Raw genomic sequence first — 23,170 nt, forward strand, 5'->3', positions numbered from 1 at the left:
TATCACATTTTTGAAGGTACAGGCTTCAAATATTGACCACATGCATAGATTTGTGTTCTGAAGTGAAATTTGACCTTGATTTCGACCTAGTGACCTACTTTCACATTTCTCAAGCTACAGCCTTCAAATTTGGACCACTTGCATAGTTTTATGTACCGAAATAAACTTTGACCTTAAGATTGACCTAGTGACCTACTTTCAAATTTCTCAAACTGCAGCCTTCAAACTTGATGCACATGCATAGTTTTGTGTACAAAGAACTTTGTCCTTGAAATTGATCTAGTGACCTACTTTCACATTTCTCAAGTTACAGCTTTCGAATTTAGACCACATGTACACTGTTGTGTACGGAAATGAAATTTGACCTTGAGCTAGTCAATAAGTCTTGAAATTTGGAACACACAAAAATGGCACATTGGTGGGCGCCGAGATCACTCTGTGACCTCTTGTTGACAGAAGCATTTATATAGAATATGTATCATATAATATACTGATCAATGGCCCCAAAGTCAGTTTATCAAAACACTGAAATTCCGCGATCATTTAAGAAATAATATATCTCATCGGTGATTTGTTGCTGAATAAATCACTGTTTGGAGTTCAGATGCGAAGGAATTATATCACGAGGGCGGAGCCCGAGTGATATAATACTACGCATCTGAACGACAAACAATGATTTATTCAAGAGCAAATCATTAAATGAGATATATTATTTCGATTCTAACACGTTACCAAGGACTTTAAAGTACATCCTTGCCGGCATTCATTAAATATTTGCCCGTTTTCAGTCGGTTTCTTTCTAGCGCGCCGCTACGCCGTTTGACGCTATGACGTAATAATTGTGACGTCAGAACAGTGAATTGTTGTTTGATAATTCACTGTTTCCAGCCTTCTTTATTTAATAGGAAAATGAATCGGATCGTGTTAGAATTGTAAATAACTCATAACTATTTCTGCAGATGTAGCCAGTGCCTTGGCGGATTTATTTCTCGGTCTTCTCCGAGGTGTTCTGGATGATGATAGCGGTGATATGTCCGTGGTTGAAGCACCTGCTAAAGGTGACATTGGTCGTGTGAAAGATATAGTTCGCCGAAATCCAGACAAGGTATTGAAATATTCCCCACTTTGTAAATTTATTTACACTAACATTATTTGAGTTGATAAAATGTCAGTACAAAAATAATGCGGAAAAAATGTTGACAATGCTCACACACAGAAATCACTCGAAAGAAACCTGAAATCAAAGACATTTTTATAAATGACAATGGTATTTATATATCAAAAATGTCATTTTACAGGTAAATGCAAAACATGAGAACAAGACTGCGCTACAGTTGGCGTGTTACGAAGGAAAGATGGATGTTATAAAGTTTCTGTTGGACAATAAAGCTGATGTTAACATCAGTGATGATGAAGGCGGTACTGCCCTTCATTTTGCTGCTTTTGGGTATAATTTAAACTTTAACATTTCGACCCTTAATGAACTTTTTTCAGCATGAAATACTGTCTGAATTAATGTTAAATGATGACTTTACATTGATACAGTACAGTGCTGAGCGGTTTTTTGTTAGAAATTTTAAGTTCGACGTCAGAAAAGTTTTTGTGGCATTAATAAAACCAAGGGAATTTACATTTTTCAAATGTGAATGGACAAAGTAATGCTGGATGTAAGATTTGCATTGCCAGTTTTTCTCAATACATAGCGAAGTATCTTTGACTCATGACATGCGTAATGGAAAAGTAATCACACACCACCCCATGTACCTCAAAAACAAGCCTATCTAACAGTTACAGCATGAATCAAGACTACTTCAAAACTATAAACATGTCATCCCTTAAATTGGTTTTAAATGTAAATGTATATTTGTTTGAAAAGATGACTTTAAATGGCTATTTCCGTATAGCATCCATTTTTTCTTCACTAAACTTGAATGAAAAAATGACACACATTTCCTGTTTTTCTCATGTCTTTCTAATAAAGTTTTTAGCTCACCTGAGTACAAAGTGCTCAAGGTGAGCTTTTGTGATCGTCCTGTGTCCGTCGGCGTCGTCAACAATTTGACTGTTAACACTCTAGAGGTCACAATTTTGGCCCAATATAAATGAAACTTGGTCAGAATGTTACCCTCAATAAAATCTTGGACGAGTTTGATATTGGGTCATCTGGGATCAAAAACTAGGTCATCAGGTCAAATCAAAGGAAAAGCTTGTTAACACTCTGTAGGTCACATATTTGGCCCAATCTTAATGAAACTTGGTTAGAATGTTACCCTCAATAAAATCTTGATCGAGTTGATATTGGGTCATCTGGGGTCAAAAACTAGGTCACCAGGTCAAATCAAAGGAAAAGCTTGTTAACACTCTGTAGGTCACAATTTTGGCCCAATATAAATGAAACTTGGTCAGAATGTTACCCTCAATAAAGTCTTGGAGGAATTTGATATTGGGCCATCTGGGGTCAAAAACTAGGTCACCAGGTCAAATCAAAGGAAAAGCTTGTTAACACTCTAGAGGTCACATATTTGGCCCAATCTTAATGAAACTTGGTTAGAATGTTACCCTCAATAAAATCTTGGACGAGTTCGATATCGGGTCATCTGGGTTCAAAAACTAGGTCACCAGGTCAAATCAAAGGAAAAGCTTGTTAACACTCTAGAGGTCAAAATTTTGGCCCAATCTTAATAAAACTTATTCAGAATGTTACCCTCAATAAAGTCTTGGACGAATTTGATATTGGGTCATCCGGGGTCAAAAACTAGGTCACCAGGTCAAATCAAAGGAAATACTTGTTAACACTGTAGAGGCCACATTTATGACTGTATCTTCATGAAACTTGATCAGAATGTTAATCTTTATGATCTTAAGGTGCAGTTTGAACATGGATCATGTAGGATCAAAAACTAGGTCACCAGGTCAAATCAAAGGAAAAACTAGTTTACACTGTAGAGGCCACATGACTTTATCTTAATGAAACATGGTCAGAACGTTAAGCTTGATGATATATAGGTCAAGTTCAAATCTGGGTCAGGTGGGGTCAAAAACCAGGTCACTAGGTCAATTCAAAGGAGAAGCTTGTTAACACTCTAGAGGCCACATTTATGACTGTATCTTCATGAAACTTAGTCAGAATGTTAATCTTGATGATCTTTAGGTCAGGTTCGAATCTGGGTCATGTGGGGTCAAAAACTAGATCACAGGGTCAAATCAAAGGAAAAGCTATTTAACACTTTAGAGGCCGCATTTATGACCATATATTAATGAAACTTGGTCAGAAAGTTAATCTTGTTGATCTTTAGGTCAGTAGGTCAGGTGAGCGATACAGGGCCTTCATGGCCCTCTTGTCTAAATACCTTGTTTACTTTATAGACAAGAGGAGGGAGCACTGGGACTGTTATTACAAAAAGGAGCAAAGCTGGACATGCAGAACAAGAAAGGGCAGACAAACCTACATATCACTGTAGGCAAGGGTTCTGTCCCTTGTACAAGACTGTTGATCAAGCATGGTGCCTCTGTTAACTTAAAGGTAATGTTTAAATAGTCACACTGTTTGTTATGCCTGTATGTCTAAAGAACTGAAAGCAGACAATAAATTGCATAACATTTATTATGTCCCCTGAAAAACTTTGATGTAGTCGGGGAGTGTATAATCGCTGCCCGTACGGAATGTAGATGGTGACAATCCATTGAATGACCGTATTACTATTATATAGCGACAAAACATAATTATTGTTTTTGCCCTGTCCGTCTGTCCGCCCGTCCGTCCGTCCGTACGTCACACTTCATTTCCGAGCAATAACTTGAGAACCATTTGACCTAGAACCTTCAAACTTCATAGGGTTGTAGGGCTGCTGGAGTAGACGACCCCTATTGTTTTTGGGGTCACTCCGTCAAAGGTCAAGGTCACAGGGGCCTGAACATTGAAAACCATTTCCGATCAATAACTAGTGAACCACTTGACCCAGAGTGTTGAAACTTCATAGGATGATTGATCATGAAGAGTAGATGACCTCCATTGATTTTGGGGTCACTCCGTCAAAGGTCAAGGTCACAGGGGCCTGAACATTGAAAACCATTTCCAATCAATAACTAGTGAACCACTTGACCCAGAATGTTGAAACTTCAAAGGATGATTGGTCATGAAGAGTAGATGACCCCTATCAGGATTCGCACAGGCCTTGAAAAGTCCTTGAATTCGATGGTAGTCCTTGAAAACTCCTTGAAAACGACAAAAACCCTAAAAAACCTGGAAAAGTACTTGAATTTTGAAAAAAACTTCTTGAATTTGACCTTCCACTCCTTGAAAATATTCTTTCCGTAACTTTGCTTTACAAAAAGAATTTAAGGCTTAAAATAAATCGGAGAAAATGAAAATAAATTCGTGAAATTGCAGGATCGGGTCACTCGTATGCTATTATAGTGGTCTACGGCCACACTTTATCGATATTACAGAGTGCTATTTCTACTACATCACTGTTTGCATGTTTCCGTTTCCGTTTAAAAAAATACGGGGAATAATAACTTGCAATTTTTAGCTATTTGCGAGAGTTTCCAGTGATTTAAAATGAGTAAGAAAAATAAACATGTTTACTAAAGTAAGCGGGAGACAAAAGACGAATATAAACAGTGGCTGAAGCGCTATAGAGCAGACAGAACGAAGTGTATTTGTACGTCGTGTGACAAAATTTTGAGGTATCTTAGTAGGAGTGCGCTAAAAAATCACAAGAAAAGCGTTAAACCTCAGCAAAATAGTGAATCACATCAATCTAATAATCGAATTATGTCATTTTCAAAGGTGTGACAAGTGATGGTTGTTTTATTTTTGCATTACATAATAAAAGTTCAGATTAGGTCGTGGTTTTGAAAAAAAAAATGTGCTTGAAAAATTGTAAAAAGTCCTTGAAAAGTACTTGGATTTTGTCTCTGATATTCTGTATGAACCATGCCTATTGATTTTGGGGTCACTCTGTCAAAGGTCAAGGTCACAGGGGGCTGAACATTGAAAACCATTTCCGATCAATAACTAGTGAACCACTTGGCCCAGAATATTGAAACTTCACAGGATGATTGGTCATGAAGAGTAGATGACCCCTATTGATTTTGGGGCCACTCCATCAAGGGTCAAGGTCACAGGGGCCTGAACATGGAAAACCGTTTCCAGTCAATAACTTGAGAACCTCTCAACACAGAATGTTGAAACTTCATAGGATGATTGGCCATAAATAGTAGATCATGACCCCTGTTGATTTTGGGGTCACTCCGTCAAAGGTCAAGGTCACAGGGGCCTGAACATTGAAAACCATTTCTGATCAATAACTAGAGAACCACTTGACCCAGAATGTTGAAACTTCATAGGATGATTAGTCATGAAGAGTAGATGACCTCTATCGATTTTGGGGTAATTCTGTCAAAGGTCAAGGTCACAGGGGCCTGAACATTGAAAACCATTTCCGAACAATAACTAGAGAACCACTTAACCCAGAATGTTGAAACTTCATAGGATGATTGTACATGCAAAGTAGATGATTCCTATCGATTTTGGGGTAATTCCGTTAAAGGTCAAGGTCACAGGGGCCTGAACATTGAAAACCATTTCCGGTCAGTAACTTGAGTACCACTTGACCCAGAATGTTGAAACTTTATAGGATGATTGTACATGCAAAGTAGATGATTCCTATCGATTTTGGGGTCACTCAGTTAAATGTCAAGGTCACAGGGGCCTGAACATTGATAATCATTTCCGGTCAGTAACTTGAGGACCACTTGACCCAGAATGTTGAATCTTAATAGAATGATTGGTCATGCAAAGTAGATGACCCCTAACGATTTTGGGGTCACTCAGTTAAAGGTCAAAGTCACAGGGGTCTGAAAAGGAAAACAGTTTCCAGTCAATAACTTGAGAAGCTCTCGACCCAGAATGTTGAAACTTCATAGGATGATTGTTCATGCAGAGTAAATGACCCCTATTGTTTTTGGGGTCACTCCGTTAAAGGTCAAGGTCACAGGGGCCTGAACATTGATAACCATTTCCAATCAATAACTTGAGAACGTCTTGATCCAGAATGTTGAAACTTCATATGATGATTGAACATGCAAAGTAGATGACTCCTATCGATCTTTGCGGTCACTCTGTTAAAGGTCAAGGTCTCAGGAGCCTGAACATGGAAAACAATTTCCGATAAATAACTTGAGAACCACTTGACCCAGAATGTTGAAACTTCATAGGATGATTGAACATGCAGTGTAGATGATTTAGGGGTCAGTCTATTAAAGGTCAAGGTCACAGGGGCCTGGTCATGTAAAATCATTTCTGGAAAATAACTTGAGAACCGCTGGACCTAGAATGTTGAAACTAATAGGATGATTGGACATGCAGAGTAGATGACCCCTATTGATTTTGAGTTCACTTGATCAAAGGTCAAGGTCACAGGAGCCTGAACAGTGACTTGAGAACCACTAGGCCAAGAGTGTTGAAATTTAGCGGGATGACTGGACATGATGCCAAGTAGATGATCCCTATTGCAGCCAACCATTAGTGTCTCTTTGACTTTCATTCCTGACCTCTATTGACTTCTGGCCTATAGGACTTTGCATTGGGGGAGACATACGCTTTTTTACAAAAGCAGTTTCTAGTTATTTTATAGATGACATCTTTAAGTCGCATAGTAATCTTATCATATAATTACAGGATGAGGATGATGACAATCCATTGCATGACTGTATTATATAGCGACAAAACATCATTATCTTGTAGATGCCATCTTTAAGTAACATACTTATCTTCTTATGTACCTTCAGGATGAGGATGGTGACAGTCCAATGCATGACTGTATTATACAGAGACGCAAACAGAATTATCTTATAGATGCCATATTTAAGTCACCGAGACCAGACTTTACAGTGAGCAATGGTAAGGGATTTAACGTGCTACAGTGGGCCGCATTGCAAGACTGTAGAAGGTGAGTATGAAAACAATGCCTCAGTATGAAAGGCTATGTGATCCTTTTTAAAATAAACTCGCTGTATAATACTGGTATCGTACAGGCACGATTGGTAGGAAATTTAGACATTCACTGACTAAAATTCATGTGTATTGATTGAATTATCTCTAAATCATTTCTCCACTGACACACAAAAAAAGTATTTTATTAGTCATATAAATGTTTGTATTTGTAGCAGTTTACATATCCATTTCTTACATGCAACGGGTGTTCAGTCTGTGCAGGTGTATATATTTCAGTTTCATATTGTAAATCAAATCCTTTTAAGGAAAATATCTATAATGAGGCATAATTATTATGTGTTATGTGTATTGTCTATCAGGGCCGCTGAAATCATCATATCAAACAAGCCGTCTGTGATTGACCTGAAAGTGCCGGAAGGTTTTACGGCTCTACATATCTGCGCTGCCAACGACCATGTGGAAATTGCGAGCGGTCTTTTGAAGGTAAATCTCAAATACTTATAATAAACCTTTCAGGTAAGCTATTCTGGTCATGAATTTAAACGTCGTTTTCTAACACAACTACCAGAAAATAAATGTTTTGCGGTATTTTAGATTAATTTTTCTTTTGGATGCACATTTTTTTCAGCAGTTTGCCAATTTCCATATGTTTAGAAATTCTTTAGAATAATAAACATGAATAGACTAACATGACCAGAAACTCAACAATGCTTCTGTTAAAACAGCGTGTGAGGTCTCATGAGTATTACTCACGGACAGAAAGGTTTTTCGTACATTTCAGTTACAAAAGGAATTATTCTAACACTTAAGATTTTCTTTTATATAAACAAAGAAGGATTTTACCGTGTATTGTCCTGTCGATTTAAACACGTTTCGCAAAATGACCTACTTTTGGCTATTCCGGTTTACTCCGTAAAAAAGGAATCCAGATTAGTATCCCTTCCTGGTGTAATTCGAACGTTTTTTCATTCAGATGCGTAGTAATTAATCACTCAGGCCTTCGGCCTTCGTGATTAGATTACTACGCATCTGAACTCAAAACCGTGTTTTATTGCCAACAAAGCACGCAAAACTAAAATCTGTTTCCCAAATATAGCACACATTTACTTTAGATCTTGGAAGAAGTTTAGAAGACATATTTTATGTTTATTCTTATCGAATTATATGTTCCCCATGGAAAATCGTCCAATAGGACAATATTGAAGTTTCTTGCAGACCAGACTGGGATTTCTGGTGATTTCACTGAAACTACATCTTACGCCCCGGGGTGTAAGATGACTCGTGCTCTAAATGACGTATAATGAACTACATCTGCGTAGTAGATTTGTGTAGTAATAATTATGTTTTACGTAAAACGGAATAAAAGTCAAATACCTTGATAGTTTCTCTTCGTTCCTTATAACATGTTTCTCGATTCAAAAAACGTGATTTAACGGAAAAAACATAACCTTTCACTGCAGATGATAAAACTAAACCGGAACTGTTATGTTGTTTTCGTCTATGTAACGTCATGACGTACTTCCTATTTACGGACGTAAAGTTCCCGCGTTTTGTTAATATGCTACCATAAGAAAAAAGTACTGAAAATAATTGAAACCAGGTCAGATAATCATTTGTTTGAATTTATTTTTACTGTTATTTGTTGAATATGGCATGCAAGAAAAAGATTCAATCACTTGTAGGTACAGATGGAAATATCCGGCTCTCGGGTAACTGTTTAAGCGGTAACTCGGCACAGTCTCGATACCGCCAAAACAGTTACCCTCAAGCCGGATATTCCCATCTACACCTACAACCAGTGAAAGAATCTTATAAAATTAAATCGGGATCAGAAAAATAGAATTTTTAAAAATATTTTATGACAGTTGATCTGAGACCCATTTTGTCCGTACTGAATATACACGGCAAGCATAGACACCAAACACATGACCAGTGGGATGTGTACAACTTTCTTTTACCGAATATACTGTTGAAACATATAATTTAGTTGAGATAACAGTTTGTGCTTGTCCGCTGTTTATGTTGCATTGCAGGAACACAGTCAAAACAAAACTTTAAAATAAAAATTAAATGATTTACTTTCAGGCTGGAGCAAATAAAGATACTCGCGACGGGAGTGGTAGAACACCACTAATTGTAGCTGTCAGTCAAAATCATAAACGTACTGTGGAATTACTGTTAACATATGGTATGATATATAACACATATATATAAGTTTACAGTTTATGAGTGGCACGTTATTGTAATAGAATAGAAAAATACAAAGCAACACAATTAATATTTGAATAATAAAGATAATTTACATTTGGTTAATTTAAATTAATAAAATGGTAGTTCACATATTTTTCTCACATTATAGCAGTATGCTACCAATAAGTAATTAATACTCTTCATTTTGAATGCACTATGGGGTACCTGGGTCTTCTTGTTCATCTTCATCATGTAAACTGACAAAACGAAAACAAATCAAGATGGGAATCAATCATACAGGTCATGGACAATTTGGCCGTGGTATAAATATGCTCCTTGGACTTTGTCGACATTTGTTACATGCATGTCTCTATTGAACACTGTTAACCCTTGGCAATTATGAAGATACATGAAGATGTTGTCTTACATTTCAGAATGTAAAGTCGATGCACAAGATAATGAAGGCAATACAGCCTTGCACGTGGCTCAAATTAGTGGAGCACTGCCTGCTTCAGTATGTTTTCGTTTCACTTTTCACTTTTTATAACTACATCTTTTGCTATTATCATTGCTTCTCTATTATAATTATATCATGAAAATTGGCAATAATTATTACAACAAACAAATGTTGCGAAACAGTGGTATTGCATTACTTGCGGCTTTCTTGCCCCTCACTGATGTGGGTTCGAGCCTCACTCCGAGCGTTGAATTCTTCATATGAGGAAGCCATCCACCTGGCTTACGGAAGGTTGGATGTTCTACCCAGATGCCCGCTCATGATGACATAATTCACGGAGGGGCACCCGTGGTCTCCCTCCACCATCAAAGCTGGAAAGGCGCCATATGACCTATAATTGTGTCGGTGCGACGTTAAACACAAAACAACAGCAACAAAAACAGTTGTATTGCAGCCTTGGCTGATACTCTGGTAATGAAGTCGCTTAATGTCATTTCCTTTCACATATTCTGTATTTCATAAATATAAAGAGAAAATATGTTTGATAAATCATTTTAGTTTATACTAATGTGTTTTAGCTCGATTGTGATGAAAGCTTCAAGCTTATTGTAACCACTATCGAGTCCGCTTCCTGGTAAAACCAGTACTGGTGTCAAAAAATATCTGTTCGAGACAATTATTCCGATCATATATATCTTTCAATTTGGACAGTACCGTCGACTGTTAAAAGGGGTGCTTACCAAAAAGATACTGACTGAATGGCGAACAGTGCAGATCTTGATCAGACCACTGGTCGCAAAGGCAGAATAAATCGTGTTCAGCATGATAAGGGTTAATAGGCAACATGGATATGGACCATACTATGACAATACTTGTAATATTGACCAAAAAAATCAGAAGCAAATGTCCCATACATTATGCGTAATAATTGAACTTCTTTTTCGAGTAATTTGTGTTTTTAGCTTGCAAGGTTGCTTGATGTTCCATTGGTGAATGATGATACAGGCATACAGATCTCGTGCATGTTGGTAGAGACACGTGCTAGTATATCTATAACGAATAAGAAAGGACAGACGCCGATTGATATGTGTACTGATGTGGCGACAAAGGAGTTCTTGAAAAGGTACTTACAGCTACATAATATTTCTTTACAGGGTTTAAGTACGTAGGTCATATCCAAGTAGCAAAACTATGGATTCACCGGAAAGATTAGTACAGAAAAATAAACTTTGTAGAAAAATAACAATACATACAACATATGATATGATATGATATGGGATCAAAGTAACAGTTCTTATGAGCCACTCCAGGACGCAGAGCACAATTTTATAGGGAGACAAATTCGATCCTCGCTCGGCAGTTTGACAACGTGCCAGAAGTCCACACCCTGTGATTGATTCATGGAGGAATTAGCGGGGGAGGGGGAGGGGGTGGGGGCGGGGGGACAAGGTCAGAATGTCTCTAGTAGATAAATATAATTACGATAACTTTTTTTTATAACTTTAGTTAAATCGCATATTTAAGGTTTGTGAAACTATTTACTATTAATCTTACAGGTTAGCACAGACAGCTTCCACGAAAAAATTGGAAACGTTACAACGTGGCGTTGTCTTGCCGACCCGTTGGGATCAAATGGACAGGTCCGTTCTTATGAAGAGAATACCACTAGACATTACAAATGGACTGCTCCAAAAGGAATTTCAGGGTGTGAAAAACAAGTTTTGCAGAACGCTTCCACAAGCAAGGATTATAACAATCGAACGAGTGCAGAACAAATTTCTTTGGGAACATTATTTCTTGTAAGACATTTACATTTGATTATCCCCCGCCGATGAAATCGGGAGGGGGGTATTGAAATGGCGTTGTCCGTCCGTCACGTCCGTGCATCCGTGCGTGCGTCCGTCCGCAGCCATATCTAAGTAACTAGCTGGTAGAATTTCATGAAACTTGAAATAAACATGAACCAACATACTGCGATGATGCCCGTCAAGTTTTTTTTTGATTGGTCAATTTTCCTTAGAGTTATTGCCCTTGATTTAATGAAAAATGTCCGTCCGCAGCCATTTCTCAGTAACTATCATGTGGAATTTCACAAAACTTGAACTAAACATGCACCAACATACTGCGATGATGCCCGTCAAGTTTTTTTTTTGGATTGGTCAATTTTCCTTAGAGTTATTGCCCTTGATTTAATGAAAAATCCACGTCTGCAGCAATTTCTCAGTAACAAGCTGGTAGAATTCAATCATGAAACTTGAAATAAATATGAACCAACATACTTCGATGATGCCTGTCATTTTTTGTTTTAATTGGTCAATTTTCCATAGAGTTATTGCCCTTTAATTGTTTAAAAATCTACAGATTTGTACATAACAAACTAACCAATTGGTAGAATTTCATTAAACGTCTTTCATTCTTTTCCATGAACATTTATTATAAACATGTGAAGTTGTGTACCCACACCTGGTCACCACCTTGCCTTGGTCACATCCCCCCCCCCCCCCCCCCCCCCCCCCCCCCAAAAAAAAAAAAGATTATTTTTCATTCCTTTTTAATTTTTTTCAAACCTTCCATGAATATTTATCAACATGCAAAGTTGTATCATTCCCCCCCACACCTCACTCCTCCACCCAGTCCTGCCCCCCCCCCCAAGCATGCATCACCCCCTCCCCCCCCCCCCCCCCCCCACCATTTTTATTATTTTTTTTTCTTTTCATTTTTAATTTTCCATCAATATTTATAATCAACATATGGTGTTTTGTACCCTCACCCAGTCACCCCCGCTGCCCCCTCACCCCCACACCAGAAAATAGCATTCATTTTCTTTTAAATTGATTTTGACTAATGAAATTATTTGCCTTTTATTAACATCTTTAACTTTTTGCTGGATATACTGTTTTGCCGTTCCTCACCACAAACTCTTTCGGCGGGGGATACCAATTCATCGAATTTGCTTGTTTACCTTGTTTCAGGTTATGCAAGAATATCGACACTGTACATTTGTCATGTGTTAAAATCTACAGAAACCCTTAGACTGTATACTCGTTGCCACGTTAATCGAAGTCTTTGTGTATTAGATTTGGTGCAACTATTTCATATTAATACACATTTTGGTTTAATAGAGTTTTTCTTGAACTTATTGATGAAAAAAAAAAAACAATTTTGTTTATTTAACAGTATAAAAGTTATTTGTTAAAGTAACCAGTTTGTTTATGTATATAACTATACATTCGATTACTTTGTAGCAAGCGAACCCAGATGGAGACCTTGTATGGTAAAGGTTGTGCCAACGAACTCGATTTGTACCATGGAACAGAGGGTGACAAGGTAGACCTGATCTGTAACAGTAATCTAGACCATAGGCTGGCCGGCGAAAAAGTTGGAACATTGTTCGGCCAGGGTTCATACTTTGCGTCCGACGCCAAGTACTCGGATGGGCACGCTTCTGCGGATACAAATGGGCACAAGTACATGTTCCAGTGTAGGGTGTTGGCGGGGAAGTGGACGCACGGAGATCCAAAGTACAAGAGGCCTCCGCCGGTAAATGACAAAGATCCATCTCGGCTCTATGACTGTTGTGTAGACAGCACGGACACGCCGAGAATCTTCTGCCTGTTTGACATGAATCAATACTATCCGGAGTATGTTGTTGAAGGGTCGAAAGATGATTTAAAGGTTGGCTGTGCTGCCGTCAACCACAATAAAATTCATGATATTTTACCTACTTTGGGTGACTGACACCAAGGAAACAGATTTGTTCGCAAGGAGGAAGTTGTTCTTTCTCGTTGTCGAATATGTCATACCCGTTTGACTCATTCTTATCTTCTGAACAAAGAAGAACAACCTGAATGTGTACCATGTCAAACACCGCTTACTATTAAACATATTTTAATCGACTGTGTAGACTTTTCTCCACAGCGCAGTACATGCTATGACGTTCAGTCTTTGAAAGAGTTGTTTGAAAATGTTTCAGTCGGCAATATTTTATCTTTTTTAAAGCAGATATGTATTTATCACAAAATCTGAAGGTTATATATTTTAATTACAGCTTTTGCAATATTATTATGTTTACAACTGATATTTTTAACACTATATATGTATATACGCTTTTTACATAAATGATTTTAGATATGCTTTAAAATTTACGTTTTCAATATAACTTCTTCCCTTCGATATATGACCTTTCTGTGTCGATTCGCCGTAAAACCCAATATTTCTCACTCACTCTCTCCTTTTAGGGCGTCAGGGGGGTCTCCCCTGGAAATGTTTGAAATATAAGTATAAAAACGTGGCCTCTGGTGCATTTTTGGGTCTAAATTTTGAGGTTCAGGAGGGGATACCTTCCTCCTGTCAGGGGGGTAAAGCGGTCTGGTTCCCCTGGACATTTTTGAAATATAGGTATGAAATGGTGACCTCTAGTGCATTGTTGGTCTAAATTTTGAGAGAACATGATTCCTTCTGATGAGTATAAGTCAGTTTTCAGCCCGGCCCTTGATCCGGGCCTGTTACCTTTTTTAGAATTTTGTTGAATTGATGTCACTGTATTCGTTTCCAATAATAATAATATTCATATTATCTTATTATTCAAATCTGGAACTATTTATTATCTTATGGGACAGACTTTCTTTTTTGTATGTACCTTAATTGTCATGTATAATCTTTGTGACGCATGGTAATTCTTTTAAAACATAGTTATTGTTATATTACGTTTTTTTAAGACTTCTTTAATTTGAGACGTGTTTGTCGAGAAAATTTAAGTAATTCTGATATGTGTATTTTTGTATAAATGTTAAATCATAAATTGACTGTATGATTGTGTGTATGTGTGAATGTATATCAGTTGAAGGCCATACTGGAAATAAGTTGTATAATATCTGTATTTGTACACTTAGTATGTCACCTTCAGAAAATAAAGTTATTATTATTATTATTATTATTAGACTCAGTCGATTTTGACAAACATCTCATATACTTTACACGACGTCAACATCGAAGCTTTATAACACAAGTGTAAAACCAAAATTATGTTTCAGCTTTATTTCACTGTCATAAATTCAAGATTCAAAGCCCATCCACTTAGCTCAGCAGGGAGGGCACAGATATACGGATCGTTGGGGTGTGAGTTCGATCCCCGGGCGAGGTCATATTCCCTGACGATTTGATAAAAGACATTTCGTCCTTCATCTCTGATTCATGTTGAGAAGTTGACAGTTACTTGTTGAGAACAAGTTAGTATTTAAGCACTCTTTCTTATAGTGGAGAAAGAACACAAAGCGCGGGAAATTAACGTCCGTAAGCAGAAGTGACGTCATGAAGTTTTGCGTTACGCACAATAACAAAGTTCCACTTTAGTTTTGTCGTTTGTAGCGTAACGTTATGGTTTTATAGTAAACTAACGTATTTTGAATCGAGAAATATACTATAAGGAACGAAGAGAAACTATCAAGGTACCTGCTTTTTTCGTATTTTACATAAACAATATATTTTAGTGCATGAACCAGTAGTTGTCATTAACAGCACAGGAGTCATCTGGCATGGGGGGTGCCGGCATGGGTAAAATAACCGGAAACGCCAGTCCGATATGCAAGAAAAGCTAGGTCTACTGATCCCCCGAAAAACTAGTACAAAATTTCAGTCTGTGCGCAATTTTTTATTTAATACATTTGTATTTTGACCAAATTCACATAGTAAAATACTACAATATACCGGGTTATAAAATGTTTGAGTAAAAATAAGGTTGATTGCGAACTGTTAGTGAAAGTTAAGTTACAAGATGATCACGCTTTTGCTCAAATTCCATGCAACACGCATATTGTTATGTTTCAAATGACAGTACTTATAGGATGAGTTCTCTTCGTAAACATCAGAAGTAACTGGTTTATATAAACTACAAAAGTGGAATTCAAACTACAGATCAATTATCAAAATATTAATGACGCAAAGACAAAAATGGTACAGGCAATAAATTGCTGTACATTGCTGAAATAATTTTCCTGTGAACTCCAACTTGTGAAGAAAGAGTTGTACGTCGTGTCTGCTACTCTCCTCCATAATGTACCATCTCCTCATGTGAAGGTTCTTTACAAGTTTGTACGTTCCTATCTCTTTGTCTTCAACCAACACCTGAAATGCATACACAAAGAGACAATGTTAAATATACGCCGCTTAAGAAGGCCAAAAAGTCGAAAGCTCCGGCTACTAGCAATGATCAATGTATAAACATAGACAATAATCGGCCTTAAACTTTTAAAAACGAAAATAAAGTAAAATAAGATGGCAAATATCCCTAGCCAGCACTACAGACATGTATCGGTTAAGCCTGTGGTGAAACACCCCAAGCCTATATGGCATTAAACATTCCTTGTGAAATGTACTTGTGCCTGAAACAGTTTTATTCAGCTAAAACACTCGGCACTCTAATGTCACATATTCTAAATGCAATCAGCCCGCCAGACATCATTACCTATGGAGAAGACACAAACAAAGGATGATGCATTTTTTTATTTCATAAATTTAAGCTTTTATATTTATTTTTTTATCACTCAGTATTTTATTGTGAAAATACTATATTTCTGCTTGTAATTGTCACATTTATGAACAGGCGTTGTGGTACATCACATGTAGGATAAGCTAAGGTATAATTTAATCTGTAGCACTTAACACTTATGCTTTCCTTGTAAAAATAGGTTCGTCACATATGATAAAGTATAGATGTTAACGCCCTGAAATTACAAGGTGTATGATGTGTATGAATGAATATTTGAAAATCTCACATTATTATTATTTGAGTGTTTTTACCCTTCACCTTAAACATATAAATCAACTTAGAGATTAAATTTAATGATGAACGTTAGATAAAATGCACTTCAGTTAAAATGCATGCAGCTAATAGTGACAAAACACCGGAAATCTTTTTGTATTCATAAAATGCAAATCTCTTTACAGTTTACTTTATCACGAAAACTCTTAAAACCAGGTATGTGTTTTGATATTACAACGATGCACCTCCCTCAATTACGAAAACCATATTTGATCACTTTTAAAATCGGATATCCTTTCCGCGCCTGTAACGTAATAAAACGTATTGCGTCTGATGGCACTTTCACGCTTCAACATTTAAAAACGAAAATACATAGAATCAACATTTATTACACGAAATTCATTTTGAAACTTTTTTTGAAATGTCTAGGCCTGCTGCAGCTCTCAAATATGGAATTATCTAACATTCGAGGCATATACTGACACTTTTAGATGAAAAGCTGACATGTCGTGCCCAGATATTTTCAAATCGTTAGAAAATGCTGAAAAATTGCAAAAAAAACCCAACAAGAAAACAAAAAGCAAAAAAAAAAAAAAAAAAGCAGCAAAAAACGCGCATATATTTAGACGGGGTTTAGTCATGCCGTCAAATGTTAAGCTTTGGTTTTAAACACGTTGTTGAGTACATGGTGTACTGATACATAGGATTGAACTTACTAATGTGTTTTTATATTTTACAGTCTGGAATTTTGTTACTAGAGTTTGAAATTTCTCAGCGCGGAGTTATTTTATTTACATTGTCTTACCTTACTGGTTAGAACAGGGTAAGTGCGTAATTGGCGTTTCCAAACAGCGGTTAAACCCGAAATTCCCTTTATATAGATAAACGATCGTTCCAAGGTCGTGACCCAATTTTCAACTTGTTTTCTGACCATTCCGTAATATATGTTATGAATGTTTGTGTTACTTTCAGTACACATTCCCACCACACCGCCCCCGTACACCCCTCCTCTTCTCCCTTCTTCTTTTTACTTCGAGTTAGGTTAGGTATCCATCATATACTGGTTGAAGCTCCCAACAGATGTCCTTGCCCCGGCCATCCATGTTGGGTCTCTAGTATGTTCCTTTGTTCGTTTTGTCATACTTGTCATTTTGTTTTTTTTTTGTACATGTGTATTTGTATGTGTGTTCGTGCGAGCTTATGTGAACTTGTTATCCATCAAGCTTGCACAGCTGTGGTTTTTATCACCATGCCAATGTTTCACGTATCTATTTAACCTTTGTAGAAATCCTCATTAAATGCATTTAACTTAACTAAATATATAAACTAATCGTGTTTGTAGAGCTGCATTCATAATGATAATAATCGTCAAGCTTTAATAACGTCCAATGCAAAGTTAGTTTCAATAGACCTTGAAGACAAAGTGTGTTTTAATGATTTTTTGAAAGCATCCAACCTTTTAGCGTCTCTAATGGTAGCTGGAAGAGTATTCCATAACTTTGGTGCAGCTGATGAACAACTACGATCACCGTACCTCACAGTTTTGCTTTTTGGAACAACCAGTTGTTTTGAGTTGTTCTTGGTTCTCAAATTTCTTGCTGGCTGATATAGATCGGTGATTGGTCATGCAATGCTTTTTATGTGTGAACTAGAATCTTAAAGTCCAATCTGTGAGTAACTGGTATCCAATGCAGTTCTTTTAAGACCGGTGTAATGTGATCATAACGCGATATTCTCGTTATGATTCGAGCTGCAGTGTTCTGAAGATTTTGAAGTCTATTCAGCGAAGACTTCAGAACACCATACAAGAGCGCATTGCAATAATCAAGGTGTGAAATGACGAGTGAATTTACTAGCGATTTTGTGGCATCTGTATTTAGGTATTTCCTGATGTGGCCTATTTGACGTAGCTGTCCGTATCCTGATTACAAACTGAGTTAATATGTTTTCCATGCTCATTTTGGAGTCTAGAAAAGCACCAAGATTCCTCACACATTTAAATGGTTTAATGTTCTCTTCTCCAATTTTCACAGAAACTGATTTAATATGTTTTTCGTTTCTTTGAGAGGTAAATACAATGACTTCAGTTTTATCGGCATTGATGTTCAACATGTTGCTGTTCATCCGCAATACAATCTCGACGAGACAGTTTTCAACACAGCGTAAAGCATCCTTCTGAGAAACCGGTTTTGTTGGTTTGAAAGATAAATAAAGCTGCCCATCGTCGGCGTAAAAATGGTGATTTAGTCCATGTTTCTTGCATATTGTACAACTGTACATTGTGAAAAATGTTGGTCCGAGAACGGACCCCTGTGGAACACTGTATTTCATTTGCACTGGTTTTGACAATTCACTATCTATGGTCACAGTTTGGTAGCGGTCGCTCAGATATGAAGTTATCCATTCGAGTGGTTTCCCTGAGATACCAAAGTGGTCGTGGAGGCGGTGCAATAGTGTCTTGTGGCCGACCAGTATCGAAAGCAGCTGATAGGTCAAGCATCACTAACAGTGTTACATCATTTTGGTCAAGGGAGTTGAGAATGTCATTTTGAACCTTCAGTAAATTAAATGCAGTTTCATTGGAGTGAAATTTTCGGTACGCGGACTGGTGTTCGTCGTGGAGACTGTTTAAAGACATGTGGCTTTCCAAACGAGCATCGACTACCTTTTCAAGTATTTTAGACACGTACGGCAAATTAGAGACAGGTCTATAGTTCTTCAGAACACTTGCATCTAGACCTGACTTTTTGATGAGTGGTCTGATCAACGAACTTTTGAAGGATTTCGGTATATATGCTTTCTCCAAAGAATAATTAATTATTTTAGTGATGGTAGCAGTTCTTCTAAGCATTCTTTCAAAAGCCATGCCGGAATTGGATCTAGCTCACATGATTTACTTGCAGATTTTGAAATAACTTTTATCACTTTATGGCAGTGCTTCTAATTGTCATTAGTAATGCTAATTTGGTATTTTTTTTTTGGGTGGGGGGGGGGGCGGGGAGGGGGGGAGGGGGGGGGGGGGGGGAGTTTAAGATTATTTTTATGCCCCCATATTTATGTTGGGGTGGGTGGGGGTGGGGCATGTAGCGTTACATCCCGAACTCTTATGTGTCCAATTCCTCCCACACTATTAGCTTGATTTGCTTTACCACAGATATGGCCCTTTGACAGTTTTGCTATATAGAATACAGAGCAAAATCTTGGGCGTCAACTTCTCCCACATCATTAGCCTAATTTTCTATAGTGTTGCTATATGGAATATAGAGAAAAGTCTTGTGTGTCCAACACCTCAAACACTGTTAAAAGGATATGCTTGAAAGTTTCACAGATGAAGGACCTTCATGTGAAGATGACCATAAATAATGAACTTTTTTCTGTGGCTATTTATTTAGAATTATGGCCCCTCTAGATTTCACAAACTAGGCCATAATGAAGAAATTTGGTGTGTTCAACTCCTCATACATTTTTTGATGGAATTGATTCAAAGTTGCTCAGGTGCACAACCTTATCTGAATACAATAATTATTTCCTTCAAACGTTTAGACAAACATCCTTCGTGTGAAGATGGTCTGTACTAAAAACTTTGCTATTAGAGGATGGCACAGTATATGGGGGCATCCATGTCCAGTGGACACAATTCTAGTTTACATTTGTGTTTTCACAATCAACTGGGAATAAATCCTGTGTGAGTCTTATTGGCCTGTATCCATTGGCCTGTACAACAAGCCTTGAAGCTATTACAGGGCATTATGAATATGAAATTGGAATAAAGTTTACTTGTTCTTTTAGGTAGAGGTAGGGCAGCAGACAGCAAGTATTATGTGATTGCAGAAGAAAATACAGGTCTGGCAGAGAAGGAGGAACTTAACTTGACACGAGAGGTCATGATGAGAAAAGCTATCATTCTGCTACAGGTAATTTTCCTGATTTTGTAGATAGATAGTCTGCATTATGTGTCTGTAGCACTTATGTTCATAGAATTTCAACCTGAAAGACTTTCCTATTATAATTACTTATAATTCTGCAGAAAATATGTATGAAAATTACTATGAACATTACCTTTGCTGACCTAAATTTAGTTGACAAAATGGCTGTTTGGGTATGTGCTTAAGGATATGCGTCATGCATACATCCAGTTTTGTCTGGACTTAAACTGGCATGCAAATTGCTTCTGAACTGAACACATGTCTTCGGCATCATAGGATGACCTCATAGGACAAGTTAAATAAATCCGACTATTATTTAGTAAGAATTATACCTCTTCAGTTACGTTTTGCATGTAACCAGGTTTCTCAGAATCTGTCACATGAAATGCTTTCAAACTGAACACATGTCTTTGGTATCATGACACAACCTCATAGCTAATTTATATGACTCTATGTTTTATTGTCACAATTACGCCCTTTTTATGTTAGAATTTTAAGCTCACCTGGCCCCGTGTTCACAAAACATTTTTCGATCTCAGCTGAGTTTGAGTTTGATATTTTATTATCAATTTTACTAAAACTTCAAGATTAAATTCCATCTGAGACAGACCATCAATACTGAATTGCCACTTGAAAATAATTTTGAGTCTAAAATTAAGTTTTAAGCATACTATTTTGATATAAATGACATATAAAGTTTCATTATCAAACTCAGCTGAGACTGAAAACGTTTTGTGAACACGGGGCCTGAGCACAAAGTGCTCATGTTGAGCTTTTAGGATTGTTGAATGTCCGCCATCCACCTAACTGCACAATTTCTCAAAGGAAAATCTTCTTGTATACAACCAAGCCAACTTTGGCCAGACTGATCAGAATTGTTCCCTGTATGATCTCAATTCAGATTCCTTCAAATCTAGGTTGTTCATGCAAAATTCTGTTTGCCATGTCAACGAAAAGGAAAAACTTTAAAACAATTTGGGCATGCATGGAGCATTTAGTTTTGTTTGGCAGGAATGTTTATTTGAAAAGCAATGTCCGCCACGTTGTGATAATGTGTCAGAGGGAAGACCAGACGTTCTATCACAAAAGGCCAAGGTCACACTTGGTCTTCATGTATTTTGTTTCTGAGCTGTAGCTTTTACATGCATAAAACAGTCATTTTATTCATAGGCATAAATGTTAGCCTCAGTAAAATTGCTTGTGGCATGCAAATCTTGAATACCTGTACAAAGGTGAAGGTCCCACTTCAGGTGGAGTATGATTTTGTCAAAACCGTATTTTTGACATGAAAGGAGCAAATTTTTTTTCAGCTATGTTTGAGTCAATGGTTTGTGTGTTATTAATTATAGGGCAGGACAACGTCATGATAATAGTCTTTAATCTCTACTAATATTGTCTAATGTATATTTGGTTGTTTTATTTTATCTTAATAACAGTGTTCATTACCATTTTAGGAATACATACAGAAGTATCCAGACAAGTTTCGACAGGAGATTCACAAATTCCAAGATGAAGCTAACCTAGATCGGCAGATGAAATCTTTGGGATCTAGACGTAAGTTGATTAGAACAGGACAGTTTGAACTACGATGCATCAAGTGTGATCATTTCATATGCTGGTCTGATGATGTCAAAAAAGTGCAAGATTCCCACCATGTTGTTATTGATGAGCATTTGGCAGAGAGGGTAACATTTAATAAATGTGGGTCAACCAGATACCAGGATGAGGCTATCCAGTTTGTAGGCAAGCTCATAAAATTTTCTGATTGTTGATACCAATGGAAGACATGATACATGCAAGAAATGGAAATCAGTCCCTTTTCATGTGGCACCTCTCACTAATGAGAATGTGGAGGAAATAGTTCTACTGTGTATTTCTCACTGTAAATTACAGGAGAAACAAAAACACAAAGTATGACACAACTCTTGATAGTACACCAACCGGAATATTCGCTGTGGATTCTAGTCAAGCACAGAATTGACAGAAACATAGATTTAAATACGAGTTTTGATAAGCGTTATAGTAGTTGCATATTTTGCAAATTTAATTGTGTATTTTACACAAGTACACTACTTATTCTATGCTTTGTTTTCTTCAGTTGTATAACGTGTTATCAGCATTTTACGGTTCTAGGGCGATGCTGCATTTTATCAAGCTATTAAAACTTTCTAGATTCAATTAAGTTCATGAAAGCGTCTGCCTCAGTGATGCAACAATTATTTGTGCTAAGATAAATATGTCATATTTTCTTAGTTATAAAACAAGTTTATATGACAATAAAACAGTTTTCCTTTACTTTGTCAATTATGATCTCCCTTGGACTTTTAAATGCATTATCAATACTTAATAAAAACCTGATTAATCCCAGACTCGGGTTATTATAATCACAGATAATAGCAATTATTACCAAACAATTCCTTATTGTAAACAAAACTTGAACAGAAGAAATTTGTTAAAATAATTTTTGATAATTTGAAGGAGTCTTTAAACTCACTTTCATAACCCACAGGAAATGAAACTCCACATATTTACAGTGACTTCTCTTGATGCTCTGTTTTAACTGTATTGCTTGAAACGCATTGCATTTGTTGAAATTGATGTATTACATTTAACTAAATTAAAAGTAAATTGAACTTTGGTGAGGTTTGTTTAAATTTCTTGTGCAGACTGAAAGAACAGTTCCAGTACCGAAGTTTACAGTGGGGAACTAAGCATTTTCAGTTATTATATTTTATCAATATCTATTTCCTACAATCACTGAAAGATCTGCAAGATTTGAAACTATGTACACACTGCAGAAGCAAAGTGAAAGCGAATTTTCAGTTCAGTCTGAAAACAAGCCCATTCTTTTATGACAGTGAATTTTGTTGAAGCTG

The 23,170-nt window shown here is 36.9% G+C and overlaps 1 protein-coding gene across 1 annotated transcript; it reads left to right on the forward strand.

Moving 5' to 3' along the window:
* Positions 1 to 959: 959 nt before the first annotated feature.
* LOC128551474 (uncharacterized) lies at positions 960 to 22,275 on the forward strand (the record flags this gene model as incomplete). Its single annotated transcript, XM_053532342.1, has 15 exons — positions 960 to 1,105; positions 1,299 to 1,447; positions 3,367 to 3,523; positions 6,796 to 6,956; positions 7,321 to 7,444; positions 9,047 to 9,149; positions 9,586 to 9,665; positions 10,571 to 10,731; positions 11,165 to 11,407; positions 12,854 to 13,283; positions 16,554 to 16,584; positions 17,341 to 17,409; positions 20,158 to 20,282; positions 21,749 to 22,029; positions 22,188 to 22,275. Coding segments are annotated over 15 exons (2,348 nt in total), but the record flags the coding sequence as incomplete, so codon positions are not given.
* Positions 22,276 to 23,170: the final 895 nt, after the last annotated feature.

This window comes from Mercenaria mercenaria, unplaced genomic scaffold, assembly GCF_021730395.1.
Source record: "Mercenaria mercenaria strain notata unplaced genomic scaffold, MADL_Memer_1 contig_1129, whole genome shotgun sequence".
NCBI lineage: Eukaryota > Metazoa > Mollusca > Bivalvia > Venerida > Veneridae > Mercenaria > Mercenaria mercenaria.